This window comes from Cydia splendana, chromosome 23 (genome assembly GCF_910591565.1).
Source record: "Cydia splendana chromosome 23, ilCydSple1.2, whole genome shotgun sequence".
NCBI classification, from domain to species: Eukaryota; Metazoa; Arthropoda; class Insecta; order Lepidoptera; family Tortricidae; genus Cydia; species Cydia splendana.
This window is the reverse complement of record NC_085982.1, coordinates 3,992,133-4,016,814: the sequence shown is the minus strand read 5'-3', so window position 1 is coordinate 4,016,814 and position 24,682 is coordinate 3,992,133. Positions and strand designations below refer to the sequence as shown.

At 36.5% G+C, this 24,682-nt stretch overlaps 2 protein-coding genes and 1 long non-coding RNA gene across 3 annotated transcripts in view; 1 reads left to right on the top strand and 2 right to left on the bottom strand.

Annotated features, from left to right (window-relative positions):
* The window catches only part of LOC134801711 (tyrosine-protein kinase-like otk), a 65,338-nt gene extending 62,908 nt beyond the window's left edge, over positions 1 to 2,430 (top strand). The window contains exons 17-18 of the mRNA XM_063774309.1: positions 975 to 1,100; positions 2,297 to 2,430. Of these exons, the coding sequence (XP_063630379.1) occupies positions 975 to 1,100; positions 2,297 to 2,416 (246 nt within the window). The 3' untranslated portion in view covers positions 2,417 to 2,430. The remainder of the gene's footprint in view (positions 1 to 974; positions 1,101 to 2,296) is intronic.
* The window catches only part of LOC134801905 (uncharacterized), a 537,245-nt gene that overhangs the window by 224,977 nt on the left and 287,586 nt on the right, over positions 1 to 24,682 (bottom strand). Inside the window, exons 2-4 of the long non-coding RNA XR_010145731.1 lie at positions 15,592 to 15,639; positions 15,012 to 15,080; positions 14,359 to 14,693 (exon numbers count right to left, since the gene is read on the bottom strand). This is a non-coding gene — a long non-coding RNA (uncharacterized LOC134801905). The remainder of the gene's footprint in view (positions 1 to 14,358; positions 14,694 to 15,011; positions 15,081 to 15,591; positions 15,640 to 24,682) is intronic.
* Positions 1 to 24,682, bottom strand: part of LOC134801873 (uncharacterized) — a 399,153-nt gene that overhangs the window by 318,900 nt on the left and 55,571 nt on the right. The window lies entirely within an intron of this gene.

Genomic DNA, 24,682 nt, shown 5'->3' with positions numbered 1-24,682 from the left:
TTGTTTCTTACAGGTGATCCCGCTGCGTTGGTTACCGGCCGAGGCGGCTTTAGAAGGCGAATACTCCGCCAAGTCCGACGCGTACATGTTCGCAGCCACAGTATGGGAGGTTAGTAACGCTACTCGACGAGAGATGGCGCTAGTGTGTTAGCTATTTTCTTGGGGTCATTCGATACAAAGTTGCTAGTTTTCATGCTTTTGAGTGTAGGTCGTGACAAATTAATGTTATTAGTTAACGCAGGTTTTGTTCAGGTTTCTATTATAAGTATTATGTAGTCAGTAGCATGATTAGTTTACATTTTCGTGATGGTTGGAAAACGTTTATTTAGGTAAACCGTTTAAAAAAAAAAACTATACATACCCTTTACTTCAATTGAATAAATAGTCTTGTAAAATTGTATGAGTTAATATCAAAACATTCTATTCTTTGTTAAAAATCTTAAAATAAACTATTTATTTGTATTGTAATAAAGGGTATAATTGGTTGGTGGAAATAATATTCCTGACAAGCTACTTATTTAGAACATGGCGCAAAATAAAAACATTTTAATGACACCAATCATTGACCTTGTAATAACTAAGAAATCCATACTTAATATTATTAATATTATAAATGCGAAAGTCTGTCTGTCTGTCTGTCTGTCTGTTACCTCTTCACGCTTAAACCGCTGAACGGATTTAGTTTAAATTTGGCATAGAGATAGCTAGCCCGGGGAAGGACATAGGATAGTTTTTATGTCGGAAATCATCCCTGAAGAGAGTGCAAATGGGGGTGGAATTGAAAGAGTTAATGCATTGCCTAATAAGTGAAGTAAGCAATGCGCGATTTGAATGATTGCTATTAGCATTATCCAGGCGCTATACCTACTTTAGCTGCTGTCACTAATTCCACGCAGAAAAAGTCGCAGGCAAAGGCTAGTTATGTTATAACGCTTATAACTAAAACTTAACAGATGAATGTATTTATATTTCAGATCTACACTAAAGCGGAGCTTCCGTTTGCCAAGCTGAACGATAACTCAGTGCTGGAGCGGCTAAAGAGCGGCACCCTCGAGTGGACGGTCCCGGGTTCGATGCCCGAAGCGCTTGCTGAATTACTGGTAAGTTTCATTAGCTAACCGCTGGGAGGAACGCGCGGAGATGAGACCGGAGTGGCGTCGTAACCTGCGGGAAGGCATGGCAAAGCATGACGAGCTCTGGTTGGACCAACTTAAGCAGAAACGAAATCGCAGAGCTGCTGGGAGTCAAGACACGTCTGTGATCGATGCGGCAAGATATGCCGATCGGCCATTGGTCTATACAGTCATCGCAGTCGATGTAGGCTGTAGGCTACCTCCTCAAAATACCTTCTTTAGTCGCTGCAACTATCATCTGCAAAGATGCTGTGGCCAATGATGAATGAACCAAAGCGAATTTGATATAGAGGCGGATTGTCAGAAGTTATGGCGACACTTTTTGACATTTAACAAATTTAACACATCAAAGTGAAATAGCGTTCTAAAAGTTACAATGCGCCTCTATATCAAATTCTCTTTGGTACTACCCATAAGACTAATTACTTCAGTAAAATTTAATGTCATAGTGAATCAATTTGTTTATCTTCTACGACAGTGCTTATTGAGTGATGTATGTCATGTTTCTAGTATATAAAGCGACATGGTTCTACAGTGGCCTAGGAATCAAATTGGTTGACTGTACAGTCACCTACAATAATATGTTACACAACGAAGGCCGCAAAAATATCTGACGCGATCTTATTTGTAGAGCCATATATAAGAGCGTGTCACATATTTTTGCGGCCTTCAAAGAGTAACATATTATTGCAGATGACTGCGTTTCTGTTGTATCGCTGCTGAGGTGAAAAGTTGTATGTGCAACATGTTACCTGTGAGCCTTTGAGTCTGTCGTTACGCTCAAGCAAAGAGAATTTAAATAGATTAGTTATTTTTTTTTATTTGTATGAACGTGACGCACTGGAAAAATATTTTTTCATACAAAATTTTGGGACACTTTTTTTCATGTATGAGGCGTGAATGTACATATGATTCTGAGTAAAATGAGCCCAAGAAGTCAATATTTTGAAGACATGAATGAAATGTAGGTACATATTTTTTGGAAATCGCTCAGTCACAGTAAATTGACTGCCATCTTTCGAAATCAATAATAATCTTAATCGTGTGTCGAAAGATGGCAGTAAATTTACTGTGACCACAAAATTTACTTTGACAATACGCCTCTATACTAAATTATCTTTGGCTCAAGTAACAAATTTTACTCAATTTATTTATCTTTTCAGAAACGGTGTTGGAGCAACTCCCCATCAGAGCGGCCGCAGTTCGAAGCCATCTGTACCGAGGTAGACGCTGTGTTACAAGCGGTTACTTCCGCCGAAACTACACAGGAAAACAACCCTTAAACACATCAATTTAAAGTTCAGTTTAGAAAATTGTTCGAGGCGTTTCTGCCTGTGTGAAATCAATAAGGCCGAATCGCAAAACATTGAAATTGCAATTTCTATAGTCAGTATGTATATACTTTTTATCAAATTTCCAGGCTTTTAATAGATTCCTAAAATAATTGTTATAGATTTAAACTTACAGTAATTAGGGTTCATCCACATATTACGTCACACCACCGGTTGGGGGTCATGCCAAGTGTGACAGTACGTTACGATTTTTTCTATAAAAAAGTGTGACAAGAGGAGAGGGGGATCAAAATAAACGAAATATTGTGCGATGTAATTAATGGATGACCCCCTACAGTAAGATTTAAAAACAGAATAAATGTAAACTCCATTGAATAGATTTCTTACAATTATAGAACCATTAATTCTGATGCCACTCTTGTATGTAAACATTCATTAAATTATAAGGCTGCGTGTCCACCAGAGATGCACGAGGAAGGACAAAAGAATATCGTCCACTCAGTACCGTCTTTACAATAAGGGCACCCGGGGCCCGTGCCCAGGGCCCCCATCCTCAGGGGGCCCCGCAGGACAGACAGTAACAGTAGGTTTGATTACCCATAATAAATAGAAGATCATAGTCGAAAAATGTTAGTTTAATTCGCTTTCTTTACTTTCCAAAAGGGCCACCAAATCTTATGTGTCAAGGGCTCCAGCATAGTCTAAGACGGCCCTGCGTCCGCTAGAGCTGGGCTGCGTGCGGATAGTAAAGTGATAAAGTGATTCTATTGGTTCATAACAAACATGTGTCTCGCTACTTACCCTCGAACATATCTAGTGTAAACGCAGCCTAATATATAAGACGTTTCGGAAAGTTTACTATAGTTCGTTTTTTTAGCATTAGAAAGAACTTGAAAGAAGGTAAGCGATCTTGACATGTCTTTTAATTGAAAACCGCTTTTAAAAAATCAGTAACTATTACTTATAAAAGCAGAAGAATATAAATGATCGTATTAGATTCATAATTGTTACATATTTGCTGTAACTTATTTTTAAAATGTGTTTTTCAATTAAAAGACACATCAAGATTGTTTACCTTATTTCTAATGCTAAAAAAAACGAACTATAAATGCTCGATAAACGATCGCGTTTAAAGTATTAAGCGTAGCTTTAGTAAATATTTATGTCGTTTTGATGCATTTACATTTATTAATATGCCGTTTTTATTTCGGAGTAAATTAAGTCATATTATAATTAGATTTAAGTAGTTTTAAGATAACGAAAGCTAAATGATACTGCCATTTTGTAAATAATGATATTAGAGTTAAGACTGATAGCCATATTAGATAAGGTTTAAGGATGACTCACGCTAGACCGGGCCGTGCCCGGGCCGAGGCGTCCGACATGTCATTTTCTATGACGGCTGATCGGTGATCACGTGGTGCTTTCCATAGAAAACGAAGCTCCGGCCCGGCCCCGGCCCGGTCTACCTATAGCGTGAGTCATCCTTTAAAGAAGATTGCCATTTTTGCAGATAGTATTACTATAGATATGTGAAATGCTTAACTTTAGGCATCTAAAGACGGCCTTACATTTGACTTACAATCTGATTTAAAGTCTATTCATCCTTAACCCCTGGAACGCCGAACCGACAAACGTACTTGTACCCGTCAGATGCCTAGTGCCGGATCCGTCCCATCCCCCTCAAATGCCGGATAGGCTCGCGTACGTGCACCCGTCAACTGCCGCGATAAAAAAAAAGTGCTATTGTGCAAATGATATAAAACTCTATTTGTAAGTGTTTAGATCTCAAAATTGTAAAAATATACAATAAATTTGGTGACTGATAAGGCACAAGGCAGTTGAGACACTTTGTACAGATCTGGGACTAGGCAGTTGACGGGTACAAAAATTGAAGACCCTCCGGCAGTTGACAGGACTGGTACGGATATGGCACTAGGCGTCCCAAGGGTTAAGTGTCTTATCATGTAAACAAACGAACGTCAAATCCATAGAAAATCTAGACATCGTAATGTGAGATGTTTTTGAGGTGATCCGTTCGTTACTGCGATTATTGATGAAAATCTTATTAGAAATTATATTTTGACGACCGGTCTGGCCTAGTGGGTAGTGACCCTGCCTGTGAAGCCGATGGTCCTGGGTTCGAATCCCAGTAAGAGCATTTATTTGTGTGATGACACAGATATTTGTTCCTGAGTCATGGTTGTTTTCTATGTATTTAAGTATTTATATTATATATATATCGTTGTCCGAGTACACACAACACAAGCCTTCTTGAGCTTACTGTGGGACTTAGTCAATCTGTGTAAGAATGTCCTATAATATTTATTAATTTATATTTTGCAGTCGTTATTTGGTCGATTTGAATACTTTGTGAGCAGTGAGTTTCTTTAAGTATACAACAACATTTTAAGTGATGATTATTGAGTCCAGAGAAAAGGCCGTCAGTTGTCAAACATTTTGATCGTCCGATATTAATGTAATATTCACGTCCTAATCACAGTAGTACTTAAGCATTTATATATAGATATTTAAGATAAACTGTATAGAATTTTATTAGATTTACGAGTTGGCTCTCAATTAAGAAACTTTTACTTTACTTGATATTGTTTGAGATCTATAGTATTTTTTCAAACTCGAGCTGTCATTTCATACAATTTCGCGAGATTTGGCGTTTTTAGGTTATAAATTATATGGAGATGACACCTGTCATCCTACCCATCGAGTTTGAAAAATATTATAGTAGTAGGTACCTATAAATTTATATGCGGGTACTTTTCCTAATTTGGAGGCCTAGAATTGGAATAAAAAATATTATTTATTCTACCATCAAAGCTTATATGTTATAATATACCGGGATGCATATAAATAATACAATGACAATGAAAACAGTTTGTGAAAATTATACAATTATATTTAAAAATGTGATATACAGATGTAGTGCATAATCATTTTCCATCGTATGTTCACGGAAACGTACGAACGTGTCTTGCTATTTCAGTCAGTCTCGGTACAAAAAGTACTGAGGTCGACTGACGTAGCATGACAAATACGAACGTTTCCGAGAAAAGACGATGGAAAGCAATTATGAACTACATCGTGTAAAACATTTTATAATATGATCAATTATAATTACTCTTCTTCCTCGCGTTATCCCGGCTTTTTTGCTACAAGTCATGGGAACCTGGGGTCCGCTTGATAACTAATCCCAAGAATTGGAGCAGGCACTAACGTATCAATGATAATTACTATGGAAAATTAAGTCGCGTAAATTGAATTGCTTTTTTTAAGAAACGTAAGGTCACTGTGGGCAAGACCGGCATACTTCATTTTTTTTTTACTTTGGAGTGATCTAGTTCCATTAATTATTCACCTACGTTATCGCTTGTAATCTCATACGATGAAGAATTTAATAATTAATAGTTTAGCTATAGTGCCAAATCATTTTAACCACCAATTAAGCAAAAACAATAGCATTTTTTAAAACTCGGCGAGTAGACGGACTTCCCGTGTAGTTTAAGGGAAGTCCGTCTAGTTATGATACCAGCCAATCTATGGGTGTGTATATGTTCGTAGTCGAATTCCTAAAAAGAATGGATCAAGACAATGAAAAGTGTACTTTCAACTTGTTAATAATATGACGGATTGACGACCGGTCTGGCCTAGTGGGTAGTGACCCTGCATATGAAGCCGATGGTCCCGGGTTCGAATCCTGGTAAGGGCATTTATTTGTATGATGATACAGATATTTGTTCCTGAGTCATGGTTGTTTTCTATGTATTTACGTATTTATATATTATATATATCGTTGTCTGAGTACCCACAACACAAGCTTTCTTGAGCTTACCGTGGGACTTAGTCAATTTGTGTAAGAATGTCCCTATAATATTTAATTTAATTTAATAGGGTTTAGATTCGAAATAAACACCATTTTTCTAATACAAAGGCAAGTCGCCATATACCACAAAAATGGGGTAGTAAACCTTTTTTGGCAAATAATTACACGTAATTATTTTTTGGATTTCCGAAATAAAAGATCAATACTAATTTTAAAATGTATTTTAATCGTTTCTTTTAATTTACTGAGATCAAAATTTAGTAAAGGAACATCATGCGCAAAGTCAGGAGGATTTTTCGATACCTTATCAAATCGTTATAATATTAAAGTCGCAAAAACTGTTGGTAATCTCTGATTTAACGAAAGTCCGGCCATATGACGGACTTGCCTTGTACATAATAGGCGGACTTTCCAACTTAGTCAAATTTTAATGTGACAAATAGTGGAACGTATAATTACAAAACTAAGCCAATTTCTGATAATTTAAACACAGAATAAAGATACCTGGTTCTTATGCTACTTACGTAGTTACTTTTTGATGCACAATTTTTAACAAAAGTTTTTCGAAAGTCTGTCGCACTATGACTTCGAGTTCATAACACGAATTGCTCTGAAGTTGGTTGTCACAGCGCCATCTGTTTTAGAGTGACGGAACTAACGCGCACAACTGCTTAATCGACTGGACTCCAAAGCGGCATACGCCTTCAAATTCAAAAGTTATAACGTGTTGACGGACTTGCCTTGTAAGACGGTCTTGCCCACAGTGACCTTACCTCACCCTTGCCTTGCCTTGTTTTGGCAGCATTTTTTGTATATTTATTACTATTTTACTATACATATAAGTAGTTATATTGTTTTTGGTCTCAAAATTATTATGTAATCTCGAATTTTATATAGCAATTGTACAGTGCGACAATAAAAAGTAGACAGAAAAAAAATACATGGTAAACACCAGAATTCTTATCAAATACGAGTATATGATCAAACTTATTTCTTGAGGTTCCGCACCCAAAGGGTAAAAACGGGACCCTATTACTAAGACTCAACGGTCCGTCTATCTGTGTGGAACAAGCTAACCAGCCAGCCAGTTGAAATTTTCACAGATGATGTATTTCTGTTGCTGCTATAACAACAAATACTAGAAAGTACGAGTCCGACTCGTACTTGTCCATTTTCTTTTAGAAGATATGAACCAGCATGTGAATCCAGCACAATGGATTAATAACAACACAACAAACAAACAACACAACAACAACAATACAACCAGCCAACAACAACATCAAAAACAACAACAACAACCAACACAACCAACAACAACAACACAACACAATATAACCAGCCAACAACAACACACAATATAACAATATAATCTGTTTAAGCTCAGTGGCGCCCTCAATTATTTTCTAATTTTTGCTGTCGGACTGTGCTGATATAATATTATTATTAGTATGTATTGTATAGTTTATATTTCTTGTACATTGCCAAGATACCAGACGACGCATTTATAGCTCATAAGTCTTTTTGATATAGTTTATATGTACAGTTTAAATTCCTTTTTTCTAGACTGAATTGGGCCTATAAGAGTATTTCAAACTGATTGTGTCGACTGACACTTAGGTTATAGACCTAGAAACTAGTCCCTTCCATAATGTAAGATTTTGAAAGGTAATTTTTACATAATCCATAAGACGTAAAAATGGTCTGTAAAAGGCCTTAGGTACTTATAGTGCGACATAAAATAGTAGAAATTAAAAAAAACATGGAACTAAAAAACTTCAGTACCAAATAGTTGCCATGTTTAAGCATTTTAACGTCATAAATATGACAGTTACGTAGGAAGTGGCGCCCTCTATAATTTTCTACAATTTCTTGTCGGACTAAACATTTTTGTGAAAATAGTATACTAAAATGCCATTAATATTGTGTTTAATATTTGTAAATTACTTATACATAACAGTACATATGCCTTCCTGGTTTAGTTCAAATACTTCAAATAGCATCTATACCTACAGGTCGAGAATCAAAGAAACTGCTGCTAAGTACATAGAAATAAACTATTAACCCTTTACCGGCCGTTTATTATATATAGCGGATATGATATTCAACTTTATTCAAACAAAAGTTCAAATTTAAACAAATATTTTTCATTAACAAAATTCAACAAAAGTCCGTGTATTTATGAACTCGTGTTGATATGTCATTAATTTCTAAATAAACTAGAATACTAGGCTTATATTATAAAAAATCTCATTTTGATCCTATAGTTAAGGTAGTAAGTAGCTTTTACACTTTTTTAACGGCGTAAGTCGGTTCGAGTCGGTGTGACCGACGTAGGGTTAGTTTTTGTATGAATTGTTCTGAAATTCTTTGCGAAAAACTGGTTACCCGGTTAACACACTATTCATGTATGTATGTACAACAGTGAAACTATTCAATAGGGGGTATTACTGCAATGTTCTGCCGCTAGAGTGCAGCACTAAGCTAGCTAGTAAACCAATAGACTATAGAGTCACTTATATATACTGTGTATATATATATTATTGCACATTCGAGCGATAGGAGGCAGATAGCTGAGTTTCCATTTTGGCGTTTCCCAATAGGCCCTTTGCAAACAAACTGCCTTGATGTATCAATGTCATATTTCATTGTCTGTGAAAACTTGTCAAAATAGTAGTTTATGTGACTGCTACATAATGAAAGGCATTAAAATACGAGTGCGGGTTTATGAAACGAATGAAATGAGTTTCATAATAGTATCACACGAGTGTTTTAATGCCTAATTATGTACAGTTACATACACTGCTTTATCTACACACATATTATAAACTTTCTATGATATATTCACTAACCTCATATTACAGGATATGAGATGGCGTCTCCGAAATATCTTTATCGCACATTTTACACGAAACTTTTGTTATAGTTACTTTAAAAACAACAAAACAAATTATTTTTTACTTACAAACTAATTAAAAGATAAACTGTACGTCAAATGGCGGCAAATGAAAACTTTTTTCACGCACATCACGCATCCGTAGTTTTTTTTTTTAATTCAAAGACAAACTAGATTCGGGGTCGATTACCATATCGTCCGATACCAACTTACATGCGAGATTTGTCAATATTGTATGCAATTGTCATTTGATTTCGAATAAAACGTCATCTCGACTGATATTAGAATAGGGGTCAATCAATTTGCTTTTTTTTTCAGAGATGTTCGAAATTTGAATGCATTACCAAATCGATTTTGATATAGTAATGAAGCTATTACCACATTTTCACAGATAAGAAATTTGCTGTAACAATACAGTTTATCGTAATGTGGGCCATTATTTACGGATTTTGAAGGCATCATAGAGAGTTTATGATATGTGTGTAGATAAAACAGTTCACACACACAGTACACTACACACACACAGCACAGTATGTATAACTTACTCTATGGTTTACGATGGGTGCTAGTGCTACACTCTGGTGGCAGAACATTGCAGTAATACTCCCTATTACCCGAATAGAGCTTAGTAAATTACCTAATTACTAATTTCGACACTTTTCGTCTATTTTACAAAGAATTTTAGAACACCATCTAGTGCCAGAATAGTAAGTAATTTTAGTAACGACGGCAGCGTAGTTTAATTCGGTTGACTAGTTTATTACTTGTCAATCGACATATCTGTAAAATTATTATTTCATATTCGATCGAATTCACATAATTTGTGATTTCTAAGTTGACTTGTCAACTAGCCATAGCTTTGAAGATCTTTTTAGCTTCGAATTGAGTAAAATTTATGTATAATGGCTAGAGACATTTGATCTTGTCATCTGTCAGGAACAAATATTCCCGCTCTCCCCTTTAATAATTTTGGCCGCTGCCTAATATTCAGTATAATTTAATTATAATGAAAATTATTTATAACATTGTGTGATAATGACTGACTTTTTTAACTTAATTAGTTATATGTACATGTATCTTATTATATTACTGGTAACACATATGGAGTTGCTAGAGTTAGACGAAGAAAAGTCGTTATATTTTTGCACTGCGTGGACTATCAAAATCTCTACAGACTTTTCTTGGTCTAACTCTATGTTAAAACTGGTTACAATTCGACTTTTCTCATTATTTGTGACAATATGGCCTATTTTATTTACTGTTGTGAAAAGTTATGTAAAACCTTGAAGAAGGCATATTATGGCTTATGGCTAATTTCGTGATGTCACAAGATCAAAGAAGAAAATTAAAAAAACATGTAGTGATTTCTGGGTTCTGTGGAGTTTTCATATTGAGTTATTTTAGTTTTAACTCACAACTATAATTTTGATAGCAGGAAAACAATTAAAATAAACTCCACAGAACTAATTTTATTAATTCACTTAGTGCGTAAGAGTATAGTGAAAATGAAGTATTTGCAATTCTTTTAATAAAATGTCATTTGACTGCTAGTGAATTCCTTGTTTCATTTTGGTTGTCACATTTTACAGACTAATTAAGGTAAGGTAGGATAAGAATATCACCGGGGCAAGACAAACACTTGTATGTCTCCTCATACTGTTTGTCTTGCCCCGAGCAAAATAAACTATGTTCGTCTTACCCCACCTTACCTATCAAATTGTACAGTCAACTGTAAAAATATACAAGTCATCTCAAAAATATGTCCCATAGCTCTTATGTCAGTGAATTAAGAACTATGAGACATATTTTTGAGTAAGTTGTCTACACCCATATTTTTACAGTTGACTGTACCTATGAAAATGACGCTTGGAAAAGTGCTATATCGATGTAATTAAGTATGCAATACACACTTTGGGTCGCTGCGCCAGAGGAGTAAGTAAGTAAGTATGCAATAAAAAGAGCGATATAATATGTAACTTACCTTTTAGTTCAGTGAAATTAGCTAAAATTACGGCATAATTAATAGAAGACTTTTTTTAATTGGGATATGTACGTTGTCGACCGAGGCTATTTTTCATCAACTCTCCCCTCCCCTCCCCCCTCTGCGTCACCCCCCCACACCCCCGCAAAGGGTCCAAAACCTAGTTTTTCTAAATTTTTAAGAAAACCGTTCAAGCTACAGAAAAAGGGTGTAGGAACGAAGTGATCCTTATTAAATTTTGTATTTATCTCTTATACACACTATATTTCTATCACTTATAGTTTTTGCGCAATACGTCACGGAAGATGCTATTTTTAGCATTTTCAGTGTTTTTTTTTCTTCTAATGACTTTTCTCAAATAACACTTACGATATCTTTCACGCTTTTAGGGTTCCGTACCTCAAAAGGAAAAACCGGAACCCTCATAAGATCACTCGTGCGTCTGTCTGTCTGTCCGACCATTCCTCCCCCCCCCCCCCCCCTTATCTCTGAAACTACTGGGCCTAAAATTTTGAAAAAATACACAAAATAATACTTTAGGAAAACCTATTACAAATGTGCAGTCAAGCGTGAGTCGGACTTATGTACGGAACCCTTGGAACGCGAGTTCGACTCGCACTTGACCGGTTTTTTTATTTAAGTAAATAGTTAATATGTTATTTAAAATGGGTATTATTTATTGAAAGAGTTTGTGTATCTGGGAACCTTGTTCACTAGGGACGGCCGGTAAGCATGATAAAGACATTGAAAGGAGAGTGAATGCTGGAAATCGTGTGAATGGGGCACTTAACGCTTTTATGAGCAGCCAGAAGGTGTCGCAAAAAGCACGGTTGGCTGTTCATAGAGGGGTGTTGGTGCCTACACTTATGTATGGTAGCGAAAGTTGGGTATGGCAGAAGAGGCATCAGAGCCACGTGAATGCAGTGGAAATGAGAGCGCTGAGAAGTGTGTGTGGTGTGAGATTGCAAGATAGAATTAGGAACAGTGTGATAAGGGAAAAGTGTGGACTGAATGTTGATGTAGTGACTAAAATTGAGAAAGGTATTTTGAGATGATTTGGACATGTGGAAAGAATGAGCGAAAGAAGGCCAACAAAGAGAGTGTATACGGGAGAAGTGGAAGTGGGAGTTGGAAGGGGTCGACCTCGGCGGATTTTCTCTGATAAGATCGGGGAAATCCTGAAGAAAGGCCAGGTCAAGAGCACCCTAAACCGGCGAGCGTGTATGAGGAATGTAATGAAAATGAAGGAAGCGAAAGAGGTATGTCAGGATCGTAGCAAGTGGAAAACCGTGGTCTCTGCCTACTCCTCCGGGAAATAGGCGTGATTATATTAATGTATGTGTTATTTATTATTAAACTACTTCATTTAACGATCCCATGCCATTTTTAAAATACATCGCCTTCAAATATTTTCAATGTCAGCTAATATCGTTATTAACCACTTGTCTGTATATGAAACGGATCCTGACCGAAATTTATAGGTACAGCACAACCGAGGGTGAACCCACGATTTTTGATCACCACACACATCTTCTTCCTCGCGTTAGTTGTCGCTTTTCGGTGAAGGAAAACATCGTGAGGAAACCGGACTAATCCCAGTAAGGCCTAGTTTCCCCTCTGGGTTGGAAGGTCAGATGGCAGTCGCTTTCGTAAAAACTAGTGTCTACGTCAAATCATGGGATTAGTTGCCAGGCTCCCATGAGCTGTGGCAAAATGCCGGGAACAACGCGAAGAATATGATGAACTTTTCATGTGTGTGGTGGTCAAAAATCGTGAGTTCACCCTCGTTTGTGTTGTATAAAATTCGGTCAGCGGGCGCAGCACGGTTCCATTTTTATCGCCTATCACTATGCGCGTCCCTTTCGCACTTACATACTTGTTAGAGCGTGACAGGCATGGTGAGGCAACATAGAGGTACAATAATAGAGAGGAAACGGGGGAGGGGCCAAATGACCGAACGAGATACACTTATAGAACTTTCAGTAGGAGTAGCAAGAAAGCGGTACTATTGCTTGTCCTTGTCACAGTCTCACTTTCTGTTTGTTCCCCACCATAAATTTAGTATGGGTTATGGTGGGCAACAAATAAAATTTTTCATTTCATTTCATTTCAATAACCCGACCGAAATACGTAGATTATTGTTTTTGGTATATTGTCAGGAATGTTAAAACGTGTTTTTAATAATGTCGCATTGCGTATATTTTGTCCCTCACGGAGGCACGCGCACATCACTTCTATAGGCTACCTTTTATGTGAGGCAAGCTATAAAAACGCGACCGTGCGATCTGTTTCACAGTAAAGTGGTTAATAGTAACGATGTTCGGTGAGCTTAAAAATGTTTGAAGACGATGTATGTTCAAAATGGCATAGCATCGTCAAATGAAGAAGTTTAATAATAAATAATACACCATTTTAAAGAACATATTAACTATTTATTTAAATTAAACATAATTTGGCGATATCGTAAGTATATTTTGAGAAAAGTTATCTTACAAAAGAAAAAAAACGTAAATTCTTAAAAAAGCTGCATACATGGTGACAGATTTCACAAAAACTATAAGTGATAGCACTATAGTGTGTATAAGAGATAAATAGCAAATTTACTAAGGATCACTTCGTTCCTACACACTTTTTCTATATCTTGAACGGTTTTCTTAAAAATTTAGAAAAACCGCATTTCGGGCCCTTTGCGGGGGTGTGGGGGGGTGACGCAGAGGGGGGAGGGTTGGGGAGGGTTGATGAAAAATAACTTCGGTCCATAACGTACATATCCCAATTGAAAAAAGTCTTCTATTAATTATGCCAAGTTTTCCATATATTTTTTTCCAGAAGCAACGTACTATTTATATTGTTGATAAATTTATGTTTGACAGAATGGCTAAAGATAAAGACTACCAGGAGGAATGTAAAAAGCGGCGGGAGGCCTTTGGCTGTGTGTGCGTGTTTGGGTATGTGAGGAAATACAATAAAAACAAATTACACGACATATTCTGTTTATTGAATGAAAATCTTTATTTCAGACAACTAGGGGCCCATAAATACCTTAAAAACTAGCATACATATTATAAAAATGTTATTGAAAATTAACTCGGAATACTTATTTCCTCTGTTGCGGATAAGTGCCCACCACGCCAACTCTGCGTTGCGGGTTAAAGTTCAGATTCGAAAACGGAGAACGGTATAAAAGGCCGCTTCTACGCGGAACAGGGGCTACGACTAACGGCTTTTGAGTTATATATTTATGGAATGCAATCTTTTGACTCATCTTTTTAGGTAACTCCCTAAAAAAGGGCTTGATCTCGTTGCTGATTTTTGGTATATCTTGGTTCGTTTTTCTCGGCTGGATACTTAGAAATGCACTCGTCTTCAAGTTTTGGCTTCTTAGGGGTTTAATTAACAGGTTTAGTGCGTCTGTGTTTATGTCTTGGCTCAGTATATCATCAAGGCCTCGGATACCTGGTTTAATATGTTGACCGGTACGTAGGCCTAATTTTTGTTGATAACCCTGCCATACTATTTTGTAGAGCTTTGCTAATTTGGCAGCGTCTCCGGGTTCCTAGAGTAATAAACCAAATATAATATCGGACCTTAAATATTATATCTCAACTATAAGTCTGTATCTTCAGGTGTTTAAAAAAGAGTAAACAAAATCTACCCTCAAATGGCTTCTTAAGCCAGTTGAGGGTAGATGAAAACATTACATGATCAAAATAATGTAGGTTAAAGTCAGGTCGTTCAGAAAAAGCTCGTGATTTTGAGTAGAAATAACACAAAAGTGGCAAAAAAGGTCACAATATATAAAAATGGCAAAAATAAAAGAAACGCTCAAATAATACAATAAAGCCCGAAAGAAACGGCAATACTAAATGATTACCTCTTCCATTCTAACGCAATTAGTTTCCCCGAAGACAGTGATGCAGTAGCGGGACCGGTGGTATTTCACCTGAAACATAATAAAAGGTACAACTTTCGTCGTAATTAGTACGATTGTGAACTATATTTTACATTACACTATATGTAACACATAGACTAGGAATCCTCTAGACGGAGTTTAGAGCAATTATTTCATGAAACCGATGCTGCCAAAAATACTGGGGTGCGGGGGACGAGGTGAGCGAGTCCCGTGCCGTGATTGGTCCGTTCAAAGACACGGACGTCACACAAAGACACTTTGACTCGAAAATGGAGTAAAACTACCGTATATTTGTGGCAGAGGGGGTAGCGCTACTATGCTCAGTCTGCAGGATATGTAACACTTCCTTATTGCAGTACTGCAGTAGCATGATTGTTAATATTAAATTGACGTAGTTTGACAAAAGGGATCCATTCTCAGAAAATTGTCATTTCAATGATTTTTCTTTTTGATACAAATATATTTTTCCCCTAAATTACGTCGAAATGGTATGGATTTCTTTGGCGGTCAAAGGGTTAATGTGTATTGTACATGTACGTACCTTAGCTTGTGCAAAGGGAAATTCAGTTACCCCTTCATCCGCATCCCTCTTGTATCTTTCCGCATGTGCTAGGTTGAAACACTAGAATCACAGGAAAAAAAACGACTTGTTTAAATGAAAGCTCATGACATGGTTAGTTTAGGCTAAAAGTGTCAATGCAAATCGTCAAACATAGGTACAGTCACCTGCACTAATATGTTACACTACGAATGCCGCAAAAATATCTGACACGATCTTATTTGTAGAGCCATAAGACCGTGTCATATATTTTTGCGGCCTTCGAAGGGTAACATATTATTGCAGGGTTTAGAAATGTTGACTCTCGCTACCAAATTCTTACCAAACGTGCACCTGCATAACTTTTTAAAAATGTAGGTGTGATTGCAATATTAAAAACTCTCACCCAAATTTGTTCTAAAGAACAAATAAAAATCAACGCAAACACGATCATCTTCAAGTCTGTATTAGAATTGATAGGGAATTCTCTTCAAACGAGCTTGTTAAGTCCAAAAAATCGATTTTCCAACTTATAATTAAATCGTCACTAGGCACTTTAAATTGGAAATATAAGTGACCGTAAGACATTAGCTAATCAACGCGATTTTAATCCTAGAAAATAAATAAATAGCCAATTTCATACTATCTGTCTCTATAATCAATTAAACGCAATACCTATAATTGAATAAGCATTGATAACCTACGGTTAGCGAGACTAATATCCAATTATTGAATAATATCTGATTACTCTATGAATAAATTGGTCTATTAAGCGTCTCGTCTCGGCCTATCATTTTAATTGCTTGCCGAAAGAGTTTCTTAGTGTTTTTTAGGGTTCTATACCCAAAGGGTAAAAATGGAACCCTATTACTAAGACTCTGTCTGTCCGTCTATCTGTCTGTTATCAGGCTGTATCTCATGAACCGTAATAGCTAGACAGTTGAAATGTTCACACATGATGTATTTCTGTTGCCGCTATAACAACAAAAAGTACGAAACCCTCAGTGGGCGAGTCCGACTCGCACTTGTCCGGTTTTTTTCGGAAACCAGTATACAGGGTGATTCAGGAGACGTGAGCAGGACTAACACTGCGCATATCGTTCATTATAAGCAACTGTTTCGTATCAGTATTAGTGAGGTTAACGTTAATTTACTAGTCGTGTTGAAAAAAAAAGTTATACACTTTTTTACGACATGCATGGTCACCCTAAAATTAGAATACTAAACTACCGATATTCTGTGTCAAATTGATTGTCATTACTGTCATCACGGTCTGGTTACTTTTGAAAACTCGTATCTCACTCAAGTTTGACAGTTTATTTTCTTCGTAATCAAAATGCCATTACGGTTAAAGAGGTTTTATGTTTATTAATTAGGTCCTGTAGGGTGACCATGATTGTTGAGAATTAAATTTGCCCTCACCAAAAAGTTAAAAAAATAGGAAAAAGTGTTGTTGTTTCTCCTAAATACGACGGTGATCGATCAATTATCAGTTACTGAGTGTGCAGGATTAGTCCTGCTCACGTCTCATGAATCATCCTGTATAGTGGGAACTTACGCAGTGCCTCGCTTGCATCATTTTGAATCAATTATTAGTTGGTAATCAATTATTATTCCTCTGATGGTCTCATTATAACTGGTCACTTCGATTCTCCAAACAATAAATCCTACCAATCATTTGATAACTGAGGTTTTCAATATGCGGACGCCATTCCTACTGCTTATCTTCTTGTTTTTGATTATTGGGTCATTAGCTCAAGTAAGGATTGATTATAAGAATTGTATACTTAATATCTACATAGGGTGAGTGCTATAGTTACTGGCCAGTGGCCAGTATATTAGTTAATGGCCACTCCTTAATCAAGAAGAAACAAGCCAATTGAAACCATATTATTAAGAGTGACCAATTACTATATGTATACTGGCCAATAACCATAGCAGGCATCCTATTTACTATATTTCTTCACGGATCTTTTTAATGAAAAGCACTTTTTTTTAATAAGTCACTTTCATACGTAGTTACTATTTTTTTTTAAAGTGTTCTTCAATAAAAAGACACGGCATGATAGTTTACCTTTTTTCTAATGCAAAAAAAAAAACGAATTATTATAGTACCTAGCTCTGTCACTAATTACCTTAGTACCTACCTAAACCTAAACTTAGTGACATTACTATTTACAGGCTCGTTTTGGCGTACATCGCATGTCTTAATAGATTATAAGCACCTTTCAAATAAATTAAACAAAAAATCGTCACTACTTTAAAAAAATCTTGTTTCTCGCACTGCTACTTAAAGTTACTTACTTATAGTTCGTTTTTTTAGCATTAGAAAGAACTTGTAAGAAGGTAAGCGATCTTGACAAGTCTTTTAATTGAAAAACGCTTTTTAAAAATCAATAACTATTACTAACTTATGAAAGCAGAAGAATATAAAACATCGTATTAGATTCATAATTGTTACATATTTGCCGTAACTTATTTTTAAAATGTGTTTTTCAATTAAAAGACACATCAAGATTGTTTACCTTATTTCTAAAGCTAAAAAAAACGAACTATAGAGATGGTCTGACGCCATGAAGAACACGAGTGGCGGCAGCCTGCACCGTGCGGTCCACTTGGCTTATGACCGCAATCAATGGAGACATGTTGCATGTGGTCGCGATCCTCAGCATTGAGGGAACGAGGAAGAAGAAGAAGACTTAAAGTTAAAACGCAGTAACTCTGTATGCATCCCATACATAGTTGCCACATTTTTCTTTTGATTCACAGAACAAGAAAGTTTTTGTCAAAGAAGTTGCGAAATGTATTGATTGTTTAATTGCTTAGTTTTCAATTTACATTGACGTATTTTTATTGGAACAAACCTCTATTGTTACAGGATGTCCATGATTCGGTAAGTATTTTTTTTATTTCAAATGGTTGACATACATATATTGCCATATATTAATTATTCTCTTCTTCTTCGTTACACTCTTGACAGAGTGGTCGTGGCCATTATGTAGACTTTTGAGCGACTTGTTTAACGACACGTCGCCATTCCTCCCGTAGAGCTGCTTTCCGTGAGCATTCGCTTACTGTGGCCGACACACTGGCTTTGATATTAATTATTAATTATTAGTAACAAATATAGTCACTTACTTTAGAGCGTAATTGTAGATTCATAAGGGCTTATTGTAGGTATTACCTACCGGAGTAACCGAGGTTTTTCACTAGGGTTTTGACTTCTTTGACTCAATCTTCTTTATTACAGAAGCGTGACTCGTCAAGCACGTCATAATAGTGAAAATTCACTAATTGATCTTAGTACTTTTTATGGCTCCTCTACACGAATGGCCAACGCCGGCCAATCCAAGGGACGCAGCCTGAGACTGAGCTACCAATATCACTTGCTCCCTCTAATGCATAAATGCGTCCCTTGGATTGGCCGGCGTTGGCCATTCGTGTAAAGGAGCCATTAGCTATACTGAATTGGAATTGTTTGTTTTTTAGCCGAAAAAAATTAGAAAGGTTAAAACGTTACAGGTAAAGGAAATAACGGGATAATTTTACTTGTGTTCAATGTTTTTTAACGCAAACCATGCGTAAAGGATGACTCACGTTAGACCGGGCCGTGTCCGGGGCGGAGCTTCCGGCGTATCGTTTTCTATGGAAAGCAGCACGTGATCGCCTGTCACGTCATAGAAAAGTAAACGCTGGAAGCTCCGGCCCGGACACGGCCCGGTCTAACGTGAGTCATCCTTAAAGCCGCCCTGAGTTGCCATGCTCGTAACTCTTATTATAATAGCTAGTTCATTACGATACAAGTGCGAAAAATAGGAAATTCGCAAGGAGTGGCTATAAATTAAAATACGAAGGGAGTGTCTTAAACACGAGTTGCGAATTACCTATTCGCACATGTATCGTACAACGTTTTACAATACATATGGCCCTTTAAATTTTCGACATAGTCACGGTATTAATGTGCTAAGCGCACTATTGCGGTAAAGTAGGCATATGTACTGTAAATACTTATTTGGGGAACCATAGGTCAAAATATATTCGCGAATAACCTTTTACCTATTTTTTAGGGGATAAAGTCGGGAAGGAGGGTAACAAAATTTCCATTTTATTTATTACGTTATTTTTATGCAGTTGTTCGACTTGACTTTGCTATTGTCAAATTAATAATTAGTTATCTTATGGACATAGGTACGTACTACGTATGTACAGTCACCTGCAATAATATGTTACTCTTCGAAGGCCGCAAAAATATGTGACACGCTCTTATAGCTCTACAAAAAAAGATCGTGTCACATATTTTTGCGGCTAGCTGTACCTATCATGTACCTATCGAATGGCCAATATTTGTTTTGTCAGATTTTGATAAAAATTGGTATGGTGAAATTGCGCAGAATTATTGAAATTCAGTTGTACAGAATGGAACTCTATCCACAAATATTTATAAAAAATCTGAGAAAAATTAAAAAACGACAACAAAATAAATAATAGCCCAGATATCACGTAGAGCAAATAAATTAGAATTAAAATAATATATCAATTAGAACCTACATTTTTCTTAAGTTATAAGTACTTACCCTCAACTTATTGTCTTTCAGTTTTGCAACAGAACGGCATGCCCCGCGCTTTGGCGCCTTTAATAGGTAAGGGTCTGGGAGACCGAGCTTTGCTCGGAAAACATATAAAACCTCAAAAATGCGCGTTTTTCCAGGGATAAGGGAGCTAGATCGATTTTTCGCCCCCGAAAACCCCCTTAATAGCAAATTTCACCGAAATCGTTAGAGCCGGTTCCGATATCCCCGAAATGTATAAATAAATATAGGAAATATATAAACAAGAATTGCTCGCATAAAATTCTCACAACATTTCTGTAAGGGCCACTTGCGCCATTCCACTAACCCGGTGTTAACCGGTTACCATGGTTACCAGTACAATTTGACACTGGATCAAAGGATCACTCACGTTAGACAGGGGCGGAGCTTCGTTTTCTATGGAAAGCACCACGTGATCACCGATCAGCCGTCATAGAAAATGACATGTCCGACGCCTCGGTCCGCCGGGTACGGCGCGGCGCGGTCTAGCGTGAGTCATCCTTAACGATTTAACCGGTTAACCCCGGGTTAGTGGGATGGTGCAAGTGGCGCTTAAATATATTCCTTTTGTTTGCCAAAGACGTGAATAGCAAGTCGTGACCCAAAACAATAATAATAAAGAAAAACTTTATAATAATAATTTATTGAATCGTTTATGATATACACTTTTGTTTTTACAGATTCAAGCATATGTAAAAATAAATGTAAAGGCCATTTATAATGCATTTTTATTTTTATAGTTTTAAGTACCTAACCTACAAATATTTTTTTTAAACTTGGTGTCTAAGTATAGATTAATAGATTGGATAACTTAAATAGTTATAAAATATTGTTAGGATTAGGAGTTATTAAAGAGTGAGTATGTACAGTCACCTGCAATAATATGTTACACAATGAAGGCCGCAGAAATATCCGACACAATCTTATTTGTAGAGCCATAAGAACGTGTGACATATTTTTTGTGGCTTTCGAAGAGTAACATATTATTGCAGGTGACTGTACTTAAGATATTTACTTAATGTACTTTCCAAGTACTCAATTAAGTAATATTTTATGATATCCTAATTACCAATTCCACAATATACAATTACCGCATAGTTTTCAAAAACAAAACTAAATTAAAAATATCTATAGACCAAAAAAGTCTGCGATTTTGATAGCCTACGCAGTGCAAGTTTAAACGTCAACCTTCTATGAAATTATGACGTATAAATAATACTTGCCCTGCGTGGGCTATCAAAATCGGTGCAGACTTTTCTTGGTGTAGGTAACTCTAAAATAGCCTTAGCCGTCTGGGTATATTAATCGGTACATTTACATTTGTTTTCCTTTTCCAAGACTGTCAAGTATCCCATTGCCGTGGTAGTTCCAAGAGTGTTCATTGCAACGCAGGCGTACCAACCTCGGGCCGCTAGAGTCACGTTGGCGACAGTGAGCGTTCCAAGCTCATCTGCGGGGTTATCACTCTGAAATATAACCAAATATAATATAAGTTTTTGGCAAAAAAAATATTTTTGGTACAAGCTTTTATAGCTGACTGTACTTTTCTTTCCACAGGCAACTAAAAATCATCGAGACCATTGTAAAAACCCCAAACACAATTAGGTTGCGTTGTTTTATTACTGAGTTCCTGTGACCACCTCCTGTCTCCATCATCAGATCAGCTCGATAGGTACCATAATATTGCATTGTCACCCGATTCAGCTCCATTGGAAGTGGGTCAAATTTAACTTGCAAGATTTGACCCATACAAACATATGTAGTTACATACTTACATAGGTACATTGAAAGTTAAATAAAACCTTGTAATAATTAGAGAATGTCGGCTATATTGTACCGTCTCTGATGTTAAAGGTTGACTCACGCTAGACCGGGCCGTGCCCGGGCCGAGGCGATTTAACATCAGAGACGCATTTTTGATAATACTTGTACATACTTACAGTTCCATATCTAATTTTAATTAATAAGATTAATAAGTTGAGTTCATTAGGTAATAAAATAAGTACATGACTATAAACTGACTTAGGTATTTCTAAAATCTTCTAATAGTAATAGGTATGTACTAAATAACACTTAAATTTATCTAAAAGAAAAACCCCTTTCGCCTGGTGCAGGGGATGCTGGCAAATTATGTAGGTAATAGGTACCTAATCAAAATCATCGCGATTCCATATTTGCATTATATTGCTTTGGACACTGTGAATAAAAAGTAATTTTGCACACTGTTTAAAAAAACAGATTTTTTTCAAGCGGGCGTGGCGAAAAAACCTGTTTGTAAAAACCTCTATAATATTGATATGAAACTAACCTTTATTTCAAATCCTGGTATAGTTGGTTGATACAGTCCAGGGTTGGGCAAAATACTGGCTTCCACGTATTTCAAATACAAATTACAAAATACATTTTTTAAAGTATTTGAAATACCAAATACAAACTACTTTGGTGACTGGTATTTGAAATACAAAATACAAATTACTGTGTTTAAAATAATGTATTTCAAATACAAAATACAAAATACTTTTCATATTTTTTTGTTTAATCATTTAGTTTTTTTAATGAATATCGTTTCCTTTAAACTTATAGGGTCATTGCGCTTGTTTTCGTCCAGCTCTAGTTTTCGTCCACTTGACGAAATTTTAATATAAACCTACACTGCTGCACAAATTTGAACTGATTTCAATCCTTAGCTAAACAATATAACTGTCTACATATAAAAATTATATTTCGCAAATAGTAAATTAAAAATGAAATATATTATTTGCTAATCTGTCAAGTGCTCGAAAACTAGAGCATGGACGGAAACTACTGCAATGACCCTATCCCCTGGCTGTTGACGAAAAGTTCCGCGCAGAATAGCTCGCGCATTGTACCTATTTGCCCTCGTACAAGTCGTACATTATATTTAAAAAAACGTTCCATTTTAGGATCATAGAATTTAATAAAATGTATTTGTAGAAATGTATTTTGAAGCTTGAAGTATTTGAAATACAAAATACAAAATACATGTGAATGCAGTATTTGAAATACCAAATACAAAATACTTTTCCAGGTAGTATTTGAAATACAAATACAAAATACTAAAATGTATTTCAAATACGTATTTCAAATACATGTAATTGAAATACTGCCCAACCCTGATACAGTCCTTTGTCCGTAATAGTGAAATTATCATAAGCTTTAACCCAGTATAAATAAGGTTCAAGATCGGATGTAGTCGGACAAGAAAATTGTATGGTATCGTTAACCATAGCTGTTATGTTCCCTGGATATCCGTCTCTTATAAAAGGCCTTGACGGGTACCGCTCTGAAGGATTAAATAGTTATTTGTTTTACAAGTTGTTGTTTAACCGCTCCTGCTAATATTGATCCCCGAGCAAGCGAAAGATTCCAAAAAAGAAAAATGGAATTTTGAGCGTTGCGAGGCAAAATCATCATTTAAAAGTCAATTCTACCAGCAAACATAAGAAAACAACTAAAAATTTGCATTTGATTACTTTGCCTCACATGTGAATAAAATGCAACTTTGCTATCAGTTTTTGAAGTGCAAAGTAAGCCTTTCCGAGCTGGTGTGGTGAAAATAAAATTTTGTTTTGAAAGGGGGCAAAGTTGTTGTTTAGCCTCTCGTGCTATAATAATATTGATAAACTAAAGGCTCCCAGACTGAACTATAAAGACTCCCAGACTGAACCGGGAGGATAGCAAATGCACGGTCCCTCGGGTTAAGGATGACTCACGCTAGAACGGTCCGGGCCCGGGCCGGGGCGTTCGACACTTATTTTTCTAAGACAGGTGATCGGTGATCACGTGGTGCTTTCTATAGAAAATTTAAGTGTGAGGCGCCCCGGCCCGGGCGCGGACCGTTGTAATAGCGTGGGTCATCCTTTTAAAGCCGACCACTGACTAACAGTCCGCCGGACGATATCGGCCGGTCAGTTGTTCGGAACTGTCAAACTTTAGTTCTAACTGACAGGCCGATATCGTCCGGCGGCCTGTTAGTCAGTGGTCGGCTTAAGGGGTCCACTGATTAACAGTCCGCCGGACGGTATCGGCCTGTCAGTTGTTCGGAACTGTCAAAATTTTGTTCTAGCTGACAGGCCGATACCGTCCGGCGGACTGTTAATCAGCGGGCCCCTTTAGAGCTTACGCATTTAATAAAAAAAAGTATATGCGTAAGTATATAAAAAATAATTCTACTGTATATTTCTTATAAAAAATATTCAATACATGCTTGGAGTACTTAGCTTGAAATTTTAAAATTCGAACTGTATATTTCTTATAAAAAATATTCAATACATGAATCTTGGGTACTTACCAACTACCGTAAGAACAAATCTATTGCTGATACAGCCTAACTCATTGCATACGAGGCAGGTGTAGTTCCCATTGTCAGTTCCTGTTACTTCATCAAATAATATCGACCACCTGCCGTATCTAGGCGCGAAGTGAGATCTCTCTAATATAGGTCCATTGTTTTTTGACCAAGTTATGTTGGGCGTTGGGTTACC